This window comes from Haemaphysalis longicornis, unplaced genomic scaffold, assembly GCF_048455015.1.
Source record: "Haemaphysalis longicornis isolate Haplotype H1 unplaced genomic scaffold, Haemaphysalis longicornis Haplotype H1 scaffold_8, whole genome shotgun sequence".
Classification (NCBI taxonomy): domain Eukaryota; kingdom Metazoa; phylum Arthropoda; class Arachnida; order Ixodida; family Ixodidae; genus Haemaphysalis; species Haemaphysalis longicornis.
In genome coordinates this window covers 182,395,244-182,411,007 of record NW_027526445.1, presented here as the reverse complement: position 1 = coordinate 182,411,007, position 15,764 = coordinate 182,395,244, and the positions used below count along the sequence as shown (strand labels likewise).

Sequence of the window (15,764 nt, the reverse complement as noted above, 5' to 3'; positions counted from 1 at the left end):
GCATGGAAACACTTTCTTCACTTGCTGCAAATGCTGAAACACTGTTTCCACATCACACCGCATTGTCAAAATCGTTTTCTCACACTCTTAAAACCACATGACACCTATCGTAGAAATCTAAACAAACTACATCATCTTCAGTCTACACAGTATACAATGAACGAACTGGTATAAATGGAACTACGTATTGCATTTTTAAGTGCACACTTAAAACAAAATTTTGTTTAGCTTAGTTCAGTTTTTCAAATATGACTGAAGCTTGATTGCACTTTATAAGTCTTCCAGGTTCGTATACATGCTACGCTAATTCTAATGTACTTGCATTTTTAAATTAAAATAAACTCAGTTACAACGCTATGACAGAAGAAGCCTGTGTTCGAGCGAAGACGTTGTAATTCAGTGCAACTTTTATGCCAACTAGCCCAACTCAGCAAGGAAGAACGGGTCATTATACTAATCTGAGTAGCAATTTTTTTTAAATTTTGCACTGACAAAACCAAAAGATTCCGTTTTGAGCTTGAACCCATCTTCTTAATTGTTCAGCAAAAAAGACGTTTTGTGTGCATGTGCGTGCATCCGCATGCATGTGTGAAAAGGTGGACTTTCAAGCCTTTCAAGTAATGTGATCTGAATGGGAACATGGTCAGTCAGTCGAATTTCCCGACTGAAAAGGAAGACTCTAGAAGAACGTATTAGTGCCTTTTGCGATGTTCCAAGCTTGGCAAGGTCATTTTACTGTAGTTATCAGCACCCCCCCCCCCCCCCCCGCCTCCCCCCTTCCCCCTCTAATTTGTAGATGATGCTAGAGTGGCTTTTGAAGATACCAAGGCAGGGGAGGAAAGTTGGTGATAAAGGCTGTATATGACAACGATTACTTTCCTTCGAAGCCATTTTTCAGCCCAGTTCGAAGCAGGCGTTTTTTTTTTTTGTTGTTGTTGTTGTTGTTTTTCTGAAGCATTTTTTGAAGTCTCTTGCGCTTCGTTGGTCTTTTTCCTCCCGAAAACCAAAGCTCAGTGATTAAGCCCCCTCCACCCACATTTTTCTCAGACAAAGCCTGATAATCTTCCCAAAATTTCCAGGCAAATCCCTTTCACTGCCATTTTCCTGAAACTATACCAATGCCTGTGAAACTCATAAAAAAGAAAAACAGCACAACAGAAAAAGAAATAAGCACAAGCTGCAGCAAAAGCTATTACAGTGGCTGGAGGCAGACAGCTGTTTCCGGCAAATCACACACCTGGCCCTGTTTTTTTATCACTGCCCTCCGGCTTCTGTTGCAATCAAATCAACTAGCAGCTGGCTGCGTGACTGAGTGTCGTAACTTTCATTGCAGCAGCCTACCCTATCAGAGTCAAACGTGCGTGTTTGCTGCAGACCAGTCGTATTTTCCAGGCGTTCGTTTCCCAGGGGTGTAAGCGTAGTCTGCAGCCAGCGTAACCACGCAAAATACGCAAGAACTGGAACACTGAAGAAGTCCCTGCGTGTCTTCAGTGTTCCTGGCAAGACCTGAACATGTTCCTCGACGAATCTACAACTTTCCAATTAACACAGTTCGGCCCCAACATCAGCATTAAAAAAAGCATGGGTACGTCACGTTTCAGTGCACAAGACAGCTGGGGCCTCTTGTATGCCGCTTGCAGTGCAAACGCTACCAGCCAAGATGTAAAAATCTAAAAGAGGCCAGCTTGTAGATGTGTGTGCGAGATGCTGTGGACCACACCAGCAATGGCCATAACTGGTCTAGCATTAGTTCTCATACAATGGTCGCTGCCTGCAGTGTGCTGAGTACATGATGACATGATGCAACTCGAGGAGCAGCAGCAAATTAGCTTTTCAATAGTATGTGTACGTTCACCTCTCCCCCCCCCCCTTCCTTAGAGGACAATATTCCTTCCTTAGGGGATTCATTTTCACCACCTGGGGATGTTTAATGTGTGCCAAAATCTTGATACCCTGGCGGTTGTGCTTTTCGTCTCCGTCAGAAAAGCGGCCGCCGCAGCTAGGAATCAAACGCGCCCCCTTGTGACCAGCAGCACAACAAGGCCTCAGCCACTGAGCCATCACTTGGGCGGGTGACTCAACTGTTGTGCTTGAAGACGCGTATGGTGGCCCCCGAGAGGCGGCATCCGAGGATCAGGGAGGCGTGGTTCAGCTCGTCGCTGAGCAGCAGGCAGCCGCGCTGCGCGAGCCCCGGGATGTTGGTGGAGTTGGTGGCAAAGCCCATGCCCACCGTCAGACACGCCTCCACGCCCAGGAAGCGCGCCATCAGCTCCTCCATCTCCTGGTGGATCGCCAGGGTGCCTGCAACACAATGTCAAGAGAAGGGGTCATTGCCTAGAGTTTCATACTAATGTACCGCATTTTCGCGCGTATAACCTGCACCAAAAATGCGGAAATTTCAGTAGCAAAGTAGGCATGCGGATAATACGCGGGGTTTTTCCTTTAGTGCAGCTTCACAGCAATGCGCACTGTGCCATGAAGCTCCTACGCAGTAGCACTGACTAAGCCTTCCATGGCAGCGATTGGGCAGAACATACAAGGACAAGGAAGAAAAAACAAGGACGGGCGCACTCTAACAACTGAATTTTATTAGTGAACTGTGACTTTCGCCTTGCAGTCAGTGTATTCTACCAGCTAAACACACGCTTTTTCTGTCTACGTAGTATGCGATGTGTTGCTTGAGCAGTAGCTTTGGTGCAGCCTTTCCTGTATCAAATGTGCGGGCATTACGCAAGGATTTTTTTTTTTTTCTTTTCCGGCGGGCTGAAAGTGGGGGTGCGGATTATATGCGGGGGCAGGTTATACGTGCAAAAATACAGTATACTTGAGCTACATCTGGCCCTGCAATCATGCACCGTTGTGGGTGCCCCAATTGCAGCTAGTGACGTTCCTCGCCTACTTGGCTTGACTGGCCACAAGGCTTCTTTTCTTTCTCGAAACCAAAATCACCAAAACATGTGGCAACATTTTTTTCTTGTTCATCTTGCATGAAGCTGCTAAATAGTCCCTGACAAATATATCTCTTGGAACGCCAATTTTATATTAAAGGGACACTGAAGTGATTTGTAAACATTGCGGGATTACGAGCGCAAATTGTAGTCCGGAGTCCCTAGGCCATGTTTCGACCCCTCTGAGCGCGTTTACGCGAATTTATTTAGTAGAAAAAGCAATTCGAAAATGCCATCCTCCTCTCTGCCCCCTCACCCATTTTTTGTGACGTTTTCGTGTGACGTCACGAGGACAGGAGCTGGCAATTGGCTGCGCTACTGCACGGTTCGCCAACCTCCTGATCGATTCAGTCGGCCCAGCGTTTAGACCGCCGGCCGCTCGCTCGCTCAATTGAAACTAAGCCACAACACGTTCGTGAATGGAAGAATGTGCCTTTCTTTACTTTGTTAGTTTGTACACTGTATCAAGCTCCGAGTCCGGGTCGCTCCCCACAAGCGCTGCACAAGTGCACATGGGATGCTTCGCTGACTTTACGCTAGTAGGAAAATCTAAGGCCACTTGAAGGCGGGAGAAGAGCCAACAAAGTCAATATTGGTACTAAGGAAATAAAATCAACTGAAAATTTTACCAAACAGCACAAAACTAGAGAGCAGAAAGCACTTTTTTGCGCTGGGTGAACAGGCACAGTGGTCAGCAGCACAACCGCACATCTGCGAACGCTTTTCCGTCAAAGAAATGCAATTGCTAGACGTGAGATATTGTGGAAGTTTGGGGGACGCTTACTGCACAGGCGCTATACAACAAATAGTCACCTAAAGTACTTGAAACGATAAAACTAAATAAAAGTGTAAACTGGTTATACATTATATACCTTATACTTATATACTTATATAACCGAGAGCCATCCTCGGCTGAGCTGGCTCGTGGCCCAGTGGTCTGAGGCGCTAGGATTATTGCTTTGCAAGTCGCAAGTTCGAATCCCCGAGGGTACACCCTTTTTTCTTTTTTTTTTGCAAGTTGATTTTTTCGTTTTTGGCCGATGTTTTCTTAACTGAGTTCACCATTTTTGGGCCGTAACGTTCATTGCTCCACGAGCGAGTTCGCAGAACGCACGCAGACTGCCACTGACGCGCTAGCGAATTCTCGTTAGCGTGCTGTTGCCACAAGCACCGACTGCTTGCGGGCATTGGGCACAGGCCTGAATCGGCACACCCTTGGCCTGGTGCGAACACACTTTTCATGATACAGGCATGAGTGAGGCAAGCTCCGAATATGCGGGAAAAGCACATGCAGGGGTGAGACGGCTGAATCAGATTTGGGAGCAGTTTTTGGAGCAGCAAAATCTCGATTTTGGAGCAGAAGAACCTTAATTTGGAGCAGAAGAACAACATTTTTTGTCATCTTAGGAGCCTAAAAAATCAAATTTTTGGCAACTCACGTGGGAAAAGTGTACTTTTTAATCGGTTTTGAACATACATAACACTGAAACAGCCTTTCAATACAGCTTTTTCCTTCCAGAGAATCACAAGGTACGAACTGCACTACCTTTTTACAAATTATTTTTAAATTCTTAGGCTCCATGCATAGATACTGTGTGGAGAGCCATTGAAAATATCGAACAGAAAAACTAAGCAACCGTAAGGCATTTTTATTATCGTGTGAATGCCCAAATTATTTTTGTAAACCCCTACTTGGCTTTACTCACAAGTGTAGAGCCACGGAAAAAGTTGCGCGAAGCGAGGTGACAGTCGTCGCACCCCACCAGCCCTCCCATTTCAAATCCCAAGGTGCATGTTCACTAAGGTCGTAATTTGAGTAACGTTGGTATGTTTAGCCACCTCCCTTTTGGCATTAAATTTCCCTTCAGATAAATGAACCATTATTCCTAGCGTGCAATAATAGTCCGTCCGGCTATCGGACACTGCTTGAACATTTTGCGGCGATGTAGCCTGCACCGCCACATCTGCAGTGTCGATCGTCCAATTCCCGCTGCTCGCAAGCTCGCTGTGAAAGGTAGCAATAACTCAGCGTTTTATAACACCGCAATGAGTCCGAAATTTCCCTTCAAGCACACACCGGACTCACACTCAAGGCCAAAAAACGGCGAATTTGCGGGCGCCATGTTGTTTTTGAGAACTCCCGTCGTTCGAGTTGCGCAACTTGCCGTAACAGATCAAACGACTAAATGTAAACCCAGCCACCTCCATAAATAAAACCAAGGTAGAAATCGGCGAAAAGCGCTCTGCCTAAACCACAAGCAACTGCTTCGCCCGGCGGCCATGTTTTCACATCTTTACCACACAAAGATTTCACATATTTACCACACCAAGATGGCGGCGTTCAGTGCCGTTTTTTCATCACCTTGCACAAGTAGTTTGGCGCCTCAGTACACATAAGTATTTTTTCTACAGGACTTTCAATGGTTTTCGATGGGAAACTTTAAAACGCACAGAATATACATGTGCAACCCGACGTTATGACTTTTGAAAAAACTATATCGGGGACAATTTTATGCAGGTTTTTATTGAATGATCAATCAATTAAACCTTTATAAACAGCATCACCTTGGGGGTGCTGAAAAATTATGCCGTCAGTAAGCATTTTTCCCCACAGGAACTGACGGGAGCAGCAGTTTTGGAGCAGTTTGGTGCAATTTTTGCAATTTTCAAGCTTTTGGAGCAGCCTGGCGCAGGAAAACAAATTTGTATCAAATCTGCGCAATATGCGCAGCTGTCTCACCACTGCACATGGCATTTGAGTGTCTGCGGGGACGCGGAGGGCGTTCATCCACTGCGTAGGCCTCGGCTAGTGATTGCTACGATTCCAAGCCGTCCTGGGAGGCTTATCTTATGCATTTTACAGCCGACAACATGGCAGAAGCGCGGTACGGCGATTACTGATATCGAGAATGCCCATCCAACGATGCCATCGGATGTCAAACATGTTGTTTTACAGAACCGAAACCGAAGCTTGTTTGAATGCTAACCTTGGACATCGTCCAATTAAGGTGCATCTACTGCTGTCGTCACAGCCTTTAGTTGGTGCGGCCGCCACAGACCGCGCATGGTAGTTTTTCTTCTTTCCTGCTTTATAAAATAATTAACAACTTATCAACCGGATAAACGATGAAAAGTGTGGTAATTTGAGCCAGTCTACACAGTGCAAGCAAAACCGGGAGCTTGACAAATTCACTTCAGTGTCCCTTTAACAAAACAAATTTTACTAACATTTTGCAATAATATTGTTGTTTTTTTGCAGCCAGAGCCAACTTTTCAGCCTGTTCATGATCCATGCCAAGGACAAGTGGAACGTCCCTGCCCGGTACATGACAGAACGCTCGCTGAAGTGCACCTCCCCTGGACACTGGCACCAGATTTCCCTCTAGTGTATATTAGTAGGTAACTCTATGGGTCATTGAAGGCTGGTGGCCTTTTCTGACACGAAATACCCGAGAGCAGCAATTGAAACGGTTTAACCTGCTTGCAACGGCCACCCAATGTCTGATCACGCATGCTAGAACAAACGTTGAAGGTGTTGATAATAAGCGCACCGTGACACATGAGGTGGAGTGAAGAAGCCTGTTGAGAAAAACCAATGTTCTCTCAAAGGTGCTCACAAAAGGTACGAGACCCAGCATGGGCAGCTTCCCCAGGTTTCATCTGGCAAAGATAAGTGCCTGACACAACATTCCTCCGCATTCTGGAGTAACCTTTAGACGGGCAGCACACTTGACAATTACGAGAGACAAAAAAGAAGACCAGACGGCCTGCCTTTTCTTGTGTATACTAGTTCGCCATACTGCCCCTCAAGATGCTGAACCAAAACCGGCCTGCCTTTTCTTGTGTATACTAGTTCGCCATACTGCCCCTCAAGATGCTGAACCACAACCAATCGGCCCAAATGTCAATTCTTTTATGTTCTCGAGTGCTAAAGTCTGGATTGCTGCCTGATCTAGCAGGGTAACGTCACCAGATACCAGAGGAGGCTACACCAGATGGGTGCATTTATACTGGGAAAAAGCACGCCCTCACCAGAGTGATATACGGGATCCTGTGGAGTAGGATGCGGCTGAATCCTCCCCATTTCAGGAGAGGCCTTCATACTGCAGCGAACATAAATAGGCTGATGATGATGATGATGTCAGTGCTATCTCCCTCCCTGACACCTTTATTTGATGTCAGTGCTATCTCCCTCCCTGACACCTTTATTTGTCAATTGTCCATAATCTCTTTAGTGCAAAACATCTCGATCCCCCCCCTGTCCGGAGAAATTAAGAGCTACTGCTGTTTTCTGTTGTGACTTTCCATCTGTTAGCCTAGTTTTGAAGAGAGGATGCTTCTGAATGCTCACACAATACTGAGAACAGCACAATCCCCCAAAAGTACCAGAAAAGAGTGCAGGTCAAGCCGTTTCCTTGACCACTCCTCCATGCATTTTCCTTTCGTAACTGTCTACAAATACAGAACTCTGACTAACGTAAGAAAAACTCCCTATGAGGCACTGTTTGAATTCCCTGGAGCTGACAGGCAACTTACCATCTTACTTTGCTGCACTTGCACCAGAAAAGTTAGTAACGAAATCTCCAGTAAACAGTATAGGCAAGGAATGTGGCCAGCCTACAGCAGAAACAGCGAACAGGCCTAGTTTTCAACCAGCTTCCACAGCCAACAGCTGCTCAGCACGCCACAGGACAGTTGCGACTAAAAGCTTTACCATCCCTTCCTAAAGAGAGTTAAGAGAAGCGTAAAAGCTAAAAACGTGTCCAACCTTCGCCGAAAGTGCGTCCAATCGATCGTCAAACTTTCGAAGACCCAAACCGCGAATGAAGAGCGAACCCAAGCAACGGTTTTTCGACACTAAGTACACGCATCTACGAACGATCCAAATGTCTACCGATACGTGGTTTATGAGATAAAGGTGTACTATTGTACTCCTTCATGACCGATGCATGCATTGCCTTCACGATTTTGAAGTAACCATTTTGACACAATCAAAGCCCCGATCCACGCACGCGGCATGTGTCCACAGATCTGATCAGAACTTTTTGGTCGATCAACCAGACTATGGGGAAATGTTATTAGTTTTTTGACGGAACGTCATCGGCCCCACTAAGAAAGCCTCCGCTTTAAAAATAAGCTCACCGCAAGGAAGCCCTGTATCAAAACTCCACAGTGTGAAACTGACCAAACGGAATGACAGCGAGGCAGGCAGGAGTAGGGGGGAGGGATCGCACTCACCCAGCTCGTGCCGGCTGCTGCAGGTGCCGCTGCCGTAGCGCTTGATGGCCCTCTCCACCTCGTCCACGACGGGCCCCGAGTTCTCGGCAAAGCCCAGGTAGTTGTAGGAGCCCATGTTGATGGCCTTGGTCACCGTGCCGGGCATCCTGTTGGCAGGCACAGCGGCCACAAGGAGGAGGGTCACAGCCAGCAGCGCTTCAGATGCCACAACCCGACACCTCTTGCCAATGAGGTCCTTCCACGGATGCTCGACACTATGTTACTAAACGCTCGTACAGAAAAAAGGTGCACAGATGTACGTGCTCACAAGGTTAGAACTGCAAGGTTAGATCAGGCACAGCATGCTATATTCACTGTTGCAATCCAGGTACCGTGTTTAAAAACTAGTAATACAGTAAAACCTCGTTACAAGAGCCACCATTACAAGAGATGCTTGGTTGTAAGAGATATTTGAATGAAAAGGGTTTGGTTGGTTTTCCTTTGATAAACTGTGTTAATACGGGCTCGTTGGTACATACTTAGTTTGATAACAGCGCTAGGACAGGACACAAGAGAAGGCAACACGAGACTGGGAGCTGGCTCAGCGCCCAGACTCAGCGCCCAGTCTCGTGTCGCCTTCTCTGTGTCCTGTCCTAGCGCTGTTATCAAACTAAAAAATGGTTTTCCTATGTTTGCCATGTTAGCAACATCCCATACAAGAGACCTTGGTTACAACAGACATGTTTCCCGGGTCCCCTGAGTGCCTCCTGTAACAAATTTTTACTGTATCTCAGCAAAGCCCTACCTTAACTATGCCCCCTCTTTCCAAGTAGGTTTAATTTAATTAAACTCTGTTTTCAGGAAGGAACAGAGGAGTTTGTTGCTCAAGGGCTCCAATTCATCGATCGATCCAGAGAAACTAGGAATCAGAGCGACGTGAGTGAGGGAACTCCAGCTCCGAGGGGTGTGAAACGAGACCGAACTCACGTGAACGTCCAGTTGTTGTCGTAGCTGACCCGGTCGACCAGGTCAATGACCGCACCAGGCACGCTGCATATGGGCTGGTTGAGGCAGTCACGGATGCGCCGGTAGACATTACGCGTGTAGAAGCTCTCAAAACTTTGGTACAGTGGAACATAGCCCTGCACACAAAAAGGTGGAAGAACGCAGACGGGCATGCCATTTCAGACTAAAACAAGGGCTTCAAGGAAGTGTGGAACCAGGCATGGAAACAGTTTTCCTATATATTGACAGACGAACGCATCTAGACAACTGTGTAGCACTTGGTAGCAGCAGCTCTATGGCGAGACAAAAGTAAAAGGAAAAATGATAAACTGATGAATGGTTGGAGTGCCACAAATTACAGCCTCAGGTTAAATTACTGTTCTTTAGAGTTATTGGCTGACTTAAATTTCTGATTTTAAGTGAGTCACTGGCACCCTTTCATTCACTAGAAGAGACCATGTACAGGCAGTGTGAATTTCAGCCCCATGTGAAGCTGGTACTGAATTCACTCATTGGTCAATTGATTGAAACTGTTGGTTGACTTTAAATGGTGATATTTATGTGACTAGCCATCTTATCCAGCCTTATATGCCATCATTTTCTTTATAATTGTTCAGAGAATTGATTTGAAGACATGAAATTTGACCCTGAGAGTGGATTGGCCACCATTTTTTTACTGCAATTGGTCAACGATGTGAGATATGTTGACCACGACAATACACTAAGCAGTGCATGTTCCTTCAAAATGTGCACATTCTGCTGGCGTACACACAAGCTGATGCAAACACAAAATATCGGTCGCAAGGATGCAGATTACTATTGGGGCAAGACAAGTGCTCAACTAACGTTGGTCACTACATGGTCACAAAAGACAACTCAGCTGCAACCCCGATGTCCCTCCCTACTCACTACCTTGCCAAGTTCTGACTAAGTTGATCTTGTTTCAAAATCGATCGCTATCCAGACAACTGTTTGTATTACCTTGCAACTCACACGTGCATACAATTCCCCACAAGAAGGTGGAAGGAGGAGAGGGGGGCGTTCAATACAGTGGTTGTGCAAGTAGCACTTGTCCTCTCTGCATGTCTCTCTCCCTCCCCCTCTCTCTACGTGCATTCCCTAGCGTCCCCTTGCCCTTGCCTTGCGGTCCAGCTCGGAGGACATGTGCGTCTCCTCGAGGCCCGTGGAGCGCATGAAGTCCCGGATGTGGCCGAAGATGCCCAGGATCACGTAGCTGAGGTACGTGCTCAGGGCCATCAGCAGGGGCGTCTCCTCAAAGTAGTCCTTGCCCCGGACCCTCAGGGGCTTCTTCTCTTCCTCCTGAAAAAGAGGGGGGTTGGGGGAAGAGAAAAGAAAACGAGGAGTGCACGCTGTGACGCATTCGAATTTCCCGCCAAATCCTCGCGATGGGTCAACAGGCACACACTCTCAAACAGGTGCAAATCCTTCAGCGCACACCTTTGAATGCGCTTGCTAATGCCTTTCTTGGGCCACCAGACATACACTCAAACGGGGGAAAACCTTTCAGAGCACACATTTGAACTTCCCGCCAAATCCTTGCAATGGGTCAACAGGCACACACTGAGCCTCCTCGATTTACCAGTCCTGGACGGTCCGCGGATAGTCCGAGGACTGCGTTCAGACCGGAAGTCCCATAGGAACACATGGGAAAATCCGAGCGCCAGATCCCGCCTCAAGCAGTTCGCGGACGATCCGGGACTGATAATCGAGGAGGCCCACTCTCAAGCAGGTGCAAATCCTTCAACGCATTTGAACTCCCCACCGATGCCTTTTTTGGACCAGCAGGCATACACACTCAAGCGGGGGCAAACCTTTCAGTGCACACATTTGAACTTCCCGCCAAAAGCAGACTGACACACAGGCATGAATTTTGCAATTTTAACTTGCCAGTGACCCACAATACCTATGCTCAACGGCTACTACAATATTACGGAGCAAAAGTTTGGAACACTTTACCTATCGAAATAAAAACAGCTAATAACTTTGTATTTACACTAAAAAGGTACTACCTATCCAACATCGCATGAACTTCGGTTCCTTTTTTGTTTTGTTCAATTTTTTGTAATTATTTGGTAATCAGTATCTTTTGACTCACTTGTTTAATGTTTGCTGCTGTATTGTGTATTTATGTAATGGGCCTAAACTAGCTTTGGCTATTGGCCCAACAGTTTGTGTAATGTATTTTGGGCAACTTGTTGGTGAACAAAAAAAAAAAAGGCCCTGAGAAAAGCTGCAATGCCCGCACACTTCCCAATCATCTCAAGTGACTGAAAAAGTATGGGATGTGCACTTACAAACAGCTCAAAACACTAAGCTTTGCCTAGGACTTTTATCTCGAGGAAATTAAAAAAAGCCCGCTGTGAATCACTGCAGGCCCCTTTCACATTTGCTAGCACTTTTCTCCGCTGCTTGCAATGTGTTTGTAATAAGACTGATTGATTTAGCACTTTAGCAATCAGGTCAGTTTTCTGCGTAGGGGTTAACTCCAAGTGAGGTCCACAAATAGAGCCATAAAGTCTGAAACTGACAGGTGGCATGCAGAGTATGCTATGTCATCCCAGACAATGTAAAACTACAAACCCCTTTCAGCCAGCCAGCAGAATGCTGCACGGTCAATCAAAAATACCTCCTGGCATGCTTTGAGTGCAAGACTGGCAGCTTGCTGCAAACAGAACTCGGCATAATTAAAACTAACCAAGCCTGTCACCTGTGTAATTAAATTACCTAAAACATGCAACTGTACCCTTTCAGACTGAAGTAATCAGCGAGCTATAAATATATCCAGGGTGTCTAAACTATCATGTACTAAGATTTTAAAGAAGAGCAATGGAGCAAAACCTAGTGCATAATGTTTCCAGTACAGTGGAGCAGTGGCCAGTGATTTTTTCATAAATGAGGTTTAATTAGGTAATTGTAATTATCTAATGAGAATTACTGTCCTAATCACCAAAGTGTCAATGAGGCACATGTAGGCATCCACGAGGGGCATCAAACTGCGGTGTTTTCTGTGAACTAATTGCGTACTTATTTATTCTGACTGATAAAGAAACCCCGCGAAATATGAAAAATACCACATGATGGCGCTACCGCCTGCATCATAAACCAACGCCCTCAAACAAACTGATCGAAAGCAACAGCTGTGCCTGTCACACAGCCAAAGTGACTGTGCATCACCTTGACAATGGCACGGAAGGCGAAGCAACAACAAGTCTGGGGGTTCGTGGCAGATAACGCACAAACACAGTGGCGATTTCTTCTTTTTCTTTTCTTTATTTCATTCTGGCTAACTCGGAGGGAGCTTTGATTTATTGATTGTAGGGTTTAACGTGCCGACACAACAAAGGCGATGAGGTGCACCTAGTTTTCTGACCACCTGGGGATCTTTAACATGCGCCGAAAACTTGTACACGGGCGTTTTAGCTTTTTGCCTCCATCAGAAAAGCAGCTGCCGCGGCCGGGAATCAAACCCGCATTCTTGTGCTCAGCAGCACAACGCCTTAACCACTGAGCCACCGCGGCGGGTTCAGAGGGAGCCTGTTCGAGGGTGTTGGTTTATGATGCAGGCAGGAGCACTGTCCCATGGTATTTTTCATATCTCACGGGGTTTTTTAATCAGTCAGAATAAATGAATACGCAGTTAGTACGTCACTAAAAACACCGCAGTTAGATGCCCCTCATGGATACCTACAAGTGCCTCACTGGCCCCTAATGATTGGGACAGCACTTCTCGAGTAGGACAATACATTACAATTGCCTAATTAAACCTAATTAATGAAAAAATCACTGGCCACTACTCCACTGTACTGGAAACATTATGCACTAGTTTTTGTTCGAGTAATTAAATTGCCCTTTTTCAAAATCTTGGTGCATGATAGTTTGGACACCCTGTATATATAGTCATGATCTGTCTCAAGCAAGCCCACAACCCACATCTCGAAGGTATCCGGGAGAAGTTGGTTTCATTAAAGAAAAAAATGCAGTGTTATTCTGCACATCAAATATTGAAGAGAGCAAGGGGATTTTTCAGGTACCTTAATTAGCGCCCTTTTAACCATAATAATAAAACAATAGTATTTTTCAAAGCTTGCCACCTTCTCCTAATCCCTCTAACAGGCACTATTCAACAATGATGAAAAAGTTCCACAGAATAGAATTAATACAGTGGAATCTCATTAAACTGTACCTGCATAAGCCGTAGTTTCTTTTTATACGTAGTTAAGCCGAATCCCCGACTTGATTTTCTTTTAACCCTTTCGCTGCCACTGACATACCGGTACGTTCTCCATTGTGCGTTCAAACATTCGCACCGCAGCGCAAAGCCTGGACTGTTTGCGCCATCTGCCGAATCTTTCTAGCAGCTTGTATTTTCACTTGCTAGCTCTCTACAACAGAATATAGAAGAGTTGACACCTGGACCAGGACAAATTTTTCTTCAACTGCAAAGCTTCTGGGAAAGCTGTATAGCTTTCCTTAGTAGCCGTATGGTTGCATTTAGGTGGATGTGAATCTTTCCTTCGCAGAAACTTACTCCACCTTGGGGATTTCCCCTAAATCTGGTTGAATATGGAAGAGTACGGAGTGACCGTGTCCACCCTTCGTTGCTGGGGGGCTTGGTAGCTCTGCGCACTGTACTCTGTCGGGATGAGTGACCATGCAGCTTGCAAACGATTATGGGTGCAAGGGTTGTTGTGCCATCCGCAACGGGTTTCTAGGTTTTTTTTTTTATTCTGTTCCCGTGTCTGCTACAGCGCAACAGGTTAGCCCAGCACGCCGTCGCCTTGCCAATAGACTGAAACATGACTCAATCGCGGCTTTCGCTCGCTCATTTCTGTGCGTTATGCGGGCTGCTGAAAGTGCTCCCTCCATGCGCGCGGTTACTTTCAGACGGCTGACCGCGCGGGGCCTTCGACTGCAGACAGGAGCGATGGTTCTTCGACACCGATCTGAACACGAGCAGAGTTCGGATTCACATTCTGAAAGTTTCTCGTCCGAGGAAGGGGTGCGTGTTCCACAGCGTCAGATTCTGATGTTGAAACAGTGGGGTCGTCATCCTGGAAGCGTGCACAGCAAACTGAAAACATCCGGAAGAAAGGTGATTTCTCACCCACGCTCTTTCCTTTCGATGCATTACATTCTGGACACTATCATAGTCAAATAAATCACTATGTTCATTCTCTCATATTTTGGAAACCAAGCTGACACTGGGGGAGCGTCACTGCCAGAAACACCCGACAGTGAAAGGGTTAACCTAACGCATTCGGATAAGTCGTAGTGCTGGTTAGTATGTACTTTCTTCCCGTTCCCATCAGGTACAGTTTAACAAGGTTTCACTGTATATTTTTGCACATGCTTAATGACATCATCGAGAAGCCTGCTCTAAGTGTGCTGGGAAATGTGGCTAGCCTTATACAACAAAAAATAATAAAAGAACAAGATGCGGTATTCAAATCTTTCCCTGGTCTACGCAGTGTAAAGTATTCTGGGTGTGTGAGCCACTGATTTTGCTATCGTTGCAAATGGGATTTTGTACTAACAACTTCAAGTGCCCTACAAAGCTTTCGCTCAGTTGGGGCAGGTAAGTGGTAACACAAAACAAGCTTGACAGCTCTGGCACAAACGGCAGACATAAATCAGCCCCTCTGTGACCTCAATAAGCGGAGGCAAAGCCGGAAGCTAACGTCGAACGGGTTCGACGGAGCGTGAAGTCACGCTTCAAATGCGCTTTGGCAGGTTCACGTACACACGCTCCACAGCAACGCAATGTTTCTACAAAACACCAAAATTATGCTCACAGTCATTCTGTAAAAACACATGGCCAGATAAGTCCTACTGAGGGACGTAAGCCCCTACAGCCTGCAAACAACTATGTTGGGGTGGCATTGGGTCCATATTTGTATGCACTAATCAATCAGATGGCAGAAACAAGTGCCCGAAGTTGGCCCAGGTGGAAGAAACAAATACTAACCTTGCACAATAACAATAACAATAGATGGTATACACTTCCCACATGAAAAACATCGAAAACGAACAATAAACTTCCTGTTTGCAGCCTCGCACAATGTGCACTTCCTGCAGCAGGCAAAAGGTGCTTTTAAGGGGGCCATGCAGACAAAAAACACGTTTGTTTTATACCCCGGCTACACTAGGGTCCGAATGTCATTTGAACCAAATGTCATTTGACTCAAGTGGGGTGCTTCAAATGCCATTCAGAATCCGCCGTGCTCCACTACAATTTCGATGGCATTTGAAAGCTTTCACAACTGCTCGCCGTGCTTTAGTGGCGCTGTTGTCGCCCCATTCTGTTTTCGTACAATAATACAACAATCAAATTTACGAGCACTCTAAAGGCAGTAAAATGATATCAAATTAGAAGAGACACCAGTTTTGACTCTAATGTGGTGGCTGTCTTGAGTAGTTTTATTTATTTGTTTATTTTTTGGTGACTGACCCACTGGTTTTGAAAGTATGAAAATTAAATATGTCGATTTCATATTTTAAGTAAATGAACAGTGAAGAAAGTTCCACAAGCAAAAATATTTTGTCTAGTTTTACGTACAGAAGTATTACATTTTT

The 15,764-nt window shown here is 45.9% G+C and overlaps 1 protein-coding gene across 1 annotated transcript in view; it reads right to left on the bottom strand.

The window, feature by feature from the left end:
- The window catches only part of Lace (serine palmitoyltransferase long chain base subunit), a 42,038-nt gene that overhangs the window by 22,990 nt on the left and 3,284 nt on the right, over positions 1-15,764 (bottom strand). Inside the window, exons 2-5 of the mRNA XM_077680770.1 lie at positions 10,311-10,490; positions 9,153-9,307; positions 8,187-8,332; positions 2,083-2,301 (exon numbers count right to left, since the gene is read on the bottom strand). Coding sequence (XP_077536896.1) covers positions 2,083-2,301; positions 8,187-8,332; positions 9,153-9,307; positions 10,311-10,490 — 700 coding nt within the window. The remainder of the gene's footprint in view (positions 1-2,082; positions 2,302-8,186; positions 8,333-9,152; positions 9,308-10,310; positions 10,491-15,764) is intronic.